This window comes from Cryptomeria japonica, unplaced genomic scaffold (genome assembly GCF_030272615.1).
Source record: "Cryptomeria japonica unplaced genomic scaffold, Sugi_1.0 HiC_scaffold_241, whole genome shotgun sequence".
NCBI classification, from domain to species: Eukaryota; Viridiplantae; Streptophyta; class Pinopsida; order Cupressales; family Cupressaceae; genus Cryptomeria; species Cryptomeria japonica.
This window is the reverse complement of record NW_026729063.1, coordinates 97403-102785: the sequence shown is the minus strand read 5'-3', so window position 1 is coordinate 102785 and position 5383 is coordinate 97403. Positions and strand designations below refer to the sequence as shown.

The 5383-nt window shown below is 37.1% G+C and overlaps 1 protein-coding gene across 1 annotated transcript; it reads left to right on the top strand.

The window, feature by feature from the left end:
- Window positions 1-733: 733 nt before the first annotated feature.
- Window positions 734-2045, top strand: LOC131053871 (berberine bridge enzyme-like D-1). The gene has a single exon (XM_057988516.2). The coding sequence runs from the start codon at window positions 792-794 to the stop codon at window positions 2043-2045; it is 1254 nt and encodes a 417-aa protein (XP_057844499.2). The 5' UTR covers window positions 734-791.
- The last annotated feature ends 3338 nt before the right edge of the window (window positions 2046-5383 follow it).

Below are 5383 nucleotides of genomic sequence, written 5' to 3'. Positions count from 1 at the left end.
GACCTATCTATCTTACCTTATGACCATACTTGTAAAAACCCTTATTCTCATTTATCTAATAAAAAACGTAACTCTAAGCGGAAGATGGTAAACGCATTCAGTTTCTCTTCAATAACATAACAAACACATTGGAAGACTGAATGAAGCGTGCTGGGCACGCGACAAAAAAACCACCACTCAGACCGCAGGCAAATTGCTGTCGCCTCTAAGATTTTATTTCGCACATGAAAATTTGAATATGAAACTCCTTTCCATACGTGCTCAACAAAGTCGCCCATTGATAAGTGTGAGCGAATACTTCCGCAGCCTCTAGAAGGATTTTACTGTGGACTGGAATATTTGAATTTGAAAGATGTTTCCCTACGTGCTTTCGGTTATAAATAAGGGCCAATATCGGCTTTCAACATTAAGAACATTATAACTGACTTGATCAGTCTTGTACCATAAGTTCATAAATGATGGCTTTCTGGAGTTATATGAGAACGTTTGGTTTGTTTCTATTGTTGTGGCTTGTAAATTTGGGAGGCCGAGGTGCGGTTGTGGCATACTCGTCACAAAATGCAACTGCACTAGCGTTCACCTCATGTTTGAGTGGAAACGGTATCGAAAACGTGACGTTCAAAAGCTCTTCTTCATCAAGCAACTATTACACGCTCCTCGAATTCTCTCTGCAGAATCTGCGCTATGCGGAAGAAAGCGTGCCAAAGCCATACGCTTTGATTGTTCCGGAGAGCAGAGACCAACTGCACAAGTCAGTGCAGTGCTCCATACAACACGGCTGGCAGATCGTGATGCGCAGTGGAGGGCACAGCTATGAGGGTCTCTCCTCTACTTCTCAGGCTCCCAATTTCGTCATCATCGATGTCATGAAATTGGAAAGAGTTGAGGTGGATATGAAATCCAAGACGGCTTGGGTGGAGTCCGGTGCAACTTTAGGCCAGCTCTACTCCGCCATTGCAAACAAGACTTCGCTCTACGGTTTCCCTGCGGGAGTCTGCCCGACAGTAGGCGTGGGCGGGACTTTGAGTGGAGGTGGGCTTGGGTTACTCGCAAGGAAATATGGCGTCTCGGCAGACCACGTTATAGATGCCCTGCTTGTGGACGCCAATGGCAAATTGGTGGACAGAAAGGGGATGGGAGAAGATGTGTTCTGGGCTCTCCGAGGCGGCGGTGGAGGGAGCTGGGGCGTGGTTGTGGCGTGGCAGATAAGGCTTGTCAAAGTGCCTCCCGTAATCACTGTGTTTAATGTCAACAGGACGGGAAATGATAACGTGACAGAGCTTGTAGAACGATGGCAATCTGTTGAACCGTTTGCCCCCGAGGATCTCTATATCCGTGTCTTTGTGTTCGGAGGCAGTCCTGTTAGCCTTACCTTCAATGGAATGTATTTGGGTCCTCTACCTCAACTCCTCAAACTTGTGAATGAGATCTTTCCTGAGATGGGTCTGGTCGCCGCCGATTGTAACGAGACAGACTGGATCGGCTCGGTCATCTCGACTGCTGTGGCCAACGGATATTCTGCCGACCTCCTCAACAGATATCTTGCCACCAAAAGGTACTTCAAGAATAAGTCCGATTATGTGAAGAGCGCTATCTCTTCATCAGGCCTACAGGGAGCATGGAAGATTATGGAAGAGAAGCCCGACAGCCAAATGATATTGGCTCCCTTTGGAGGCGTAATGAATAGGATACCATCCACTCGGATTCCCTTCCCCCATCGAGCAGGCTATTTATACGAAATTCAGTATGTACTCAACTGGGAAGACGCTTCCGAAGATGCAGAGTCTGTGGCTTGGATGCGAAAGTTGTACGAATACATGACTCATTATGTTTCAAAATCTCCCAGAGGTGCTTACGTCAACTACATAGACCTTGACTTGGGCCATGCATCTGCTAATGGAACCTCCACCGTACAACAAGCAAAGTCGTGGGGCGAAAAGTATTTTGGTGTGAATTTCTTCAGGCTGGTGCATGTGAAGACTAAATTCGATCCCAACAATATTTTCAAGAATGCTCAGAGCATTCCCCCGCTCAGTCAGAGTTGATTTATATCTCTTTCTTAGATTTCCATATTCATTTCCATAGAAGACAGAACTCTCGCCCTTAGGAATTAAATTCATTAATAAATCGACACAACTATTCTCTGAATAGTGAATGTGCCTCCAATAATGATGTAATAATGTAATATTGGATAGAATATAAATTCCTCTTAGCTTTTCATTTGCATTTAACTAGTGTATAGAATCCTACAATATGGTATTTTAATAAATTTGATTTGAAAATATAAACATTCATTGTTTATTGATATTGGATTTAATTATGGATATTATTTTAATAATTTTTTGTTAAAATATAAACATATATTAAACTGTTTATCGATATTGGATTTAATTATTTTACTAAATTTTGGGTAAAATATAAACATATATTTATTGTTTATTGATATCCGATTTAATTATGAATACAATTTTCATAAATTTTCAATAGTATCGTGAATACTTCAAGTGATATATTTATGTGTGTAAATGTATATGAGAATAAAATATTATCTTTTAAAATATAATATAAATTATTTTTACGTTAATCATGTATATTATATACAAGTAAGATCTCATCTTCTAAAAGATGATTGTAAATAACTTGTGTATTGTTTATATAAAATATATGAAAATAAATTCAAATCTCTTTTTTTTTTATATAATTAAATTTGCATCTCTTTAATGACCAACATAAATAATATTTATTATCTTTACGTAAAACATAAAAAATAAATTCTCATTTCCTAAAAGACCAATAAAAGAAATTTTTTTATATTCTTTATGTTTAATATATGAAAGTATAATTTACTCTTCTCCAAGACCAACACCAATATTTTATATACTTTTCGTACAAAATATTCTAGAAAAAATTCCCTTCTTCCAAAAAAAAAATAACACAAATGAATTTTATTCTCTTCATATAAAATATGTCAAAATAAAATCTCATCTCATAAAAAGACCAACAAAAACATTTATCTATTATTCTTGACTATTAAAGAAAATCAAATGTTTTATTCATTAAAATGTGATAATCCATTAAAATATACTAAAAAAAACAAAGTTGTATAAGATTAAAAAAGAGAGAATATAAATATTTAAAAAAAATTCCACACGAAATGTTGGATATTACATTAATTAGTTTAGTTTATAAGAAGTTTGTACATGGAAAAGGGCTTAAAAAGCCACAGAGATGTAATGAATGATCACATGATAGAATTCAAGTTTGAATATTTATGTTTTATTTTTTAGTAACAATGATGGTTTAGATTTTAATTGCTCTTATTTCATTTGGTATTAGAGTCAAAAGAGACTTAGCTGAGATACTATAGTGGAGAAGTGTAGGCAAAAGGTCCCTATAGTGGGATGAAGTATTTTGGACCTGTGAAATGATTAAGGTGTCGCTCTTGTGCAATTTATTAATAGGGAGGCATTCAATTTGGTTTAGGAGCTATGTTGGAAGAAGATCCTGGCAGGAGTTGGGAAAATGGCTTTAAATCAACCATTTGTATTTTCTTTAAAGTTTTCTTTAAGTTTTTTCAAATTGATGTATTACATATCCTGCATCCATTGTAATCCATGATACCACATATGCTAGATAGATTCAAAGTTCTTGTGTTTTCTATGAAAATCACATATGAAAAGAGAAGACAATTAAAACATTGCTAGTTGCTACATTTGAACAAAGCACAATTTCTTATTTGCTTTGATAGCTTTTCGAAGTGAAGAGTTTTGTTCATACCATGGGTCCTGTTCCTGCTCATCCATTACTTGCCTTTTGAAAGAAGTTTTGAAAGTTGCTATAGTCATCAAGTGTCTCCTCCTACTTAAGGCATCTGCCACCCTATTTTCCTTCCCCTTAATATATTCAATTTGAAAATCATATTCACTTAGAAACTCTAACCACCTTCTTTGTCTGGCATTTAAGTGGGGCTGGGTAAAGATGTACTTTAGTCCTTGGTTATCTGACTTTAACTCAAAGGCTTCCCTAGTAAGAAGTGTCTCCATTTCTGTAGGGTATGCACAATCGCTACTAACTCTAAGTCATGGGGTGCATAATTAACTTCATGAGTCTTTAGCTTTCTAGATTCGTCAGCTACTACCCCTTCATCTTGGACAAGTACTCCTCCTAATCCTTCAATAGGAGCATCAGTTATGATTGTGAAGTGTCCATTCAGATCTGGTACTTTTAGAATGGGTGTTGACATTAGTTTCCCCTTCAAAATTTGGAATGCCTTATCACTTTGTTCTGTCCACACAAACCTTTTACCCTTCCTTTGTAATGAGGTGATGGGGTTTGCTATCTTAGAGAATCCTTCCACAAACCTCCTATAGTAACCTGCTAGCCCCATAAAGCTTCTTACCTCTGAAACGTTCTTAGGGATCGGCCATTTCTACTATTGCCTTTATCTTATCTAGATCAACTGCTATTCCTTCCTCCCATATAACTTATGTTCTCTCAACCTTTGTAAAACAATTTGTAGGTGTACTAAATGTTCCTCCTCATTCCTAGAGTAAATCAATATGTCATCTAGAAATACCAAAACAAATTTATCCAAGTAGTCATGGAGTACACTATTCATTAGGTTCATAAATGCAGTTGGGGTGTTGGTTACACCAAAAGCAACTACTGTGAATTCATAATGCCCATATCTAGTCCTGAAAGCTATTTTCAGAATGTCTTCCTCCTTAATTCTGAGTTGATGGTACCCTGACCGGAGGTCTATCTTTGAGAAAACTGTTGCTCCTTTCATTTGGTCAAAAAGATCCTCTATGCGAGGTAAGGGATACCTATTCTTTATTGTGACCTTGTTCAACATCCTATAGTCGATGCATAGTCTTAAGGTTCCATCCTTCTTCTTAACAAACAAAACTGGCGCTCCCCATGGTGATACACTTGGCCTTATTAATCCCTTAGCTAAGAGTTCCTCTAATTGAATTTTGAGCTCTTGTAATTCAATTGTGTTCATTTGGTAAGGTGTCCTTGATACTGGTTCAGCCCCTGGTAGCACTTCAATAGAAAAGTCAAACTTCCTTTTAGGGGGTGAGCCGGGCAATTCTTCTAGAAAAACATCCTTGAATTCCTTTAAGAAGGGGGTATTTTCAAAGGTTGGTGTATTTTCCTCTTTTCCTTCATAGAGATTTGGCCTCCTCTTCTTCTTTCCTTCTTTAATTGCATGGCTGATATGGTTTCTATATTAATGGGATTAAACTTTCCTTGGATTTTGACCCTTTTTTCCTCCATCATCCAAACATTCCACAACTTTTTTATAGCAATCTAAATTAGCTTGATGGTCTGTTAACCAACTCTTTCCAATAATTATATCATATAATCCTAGGGGTGCCAC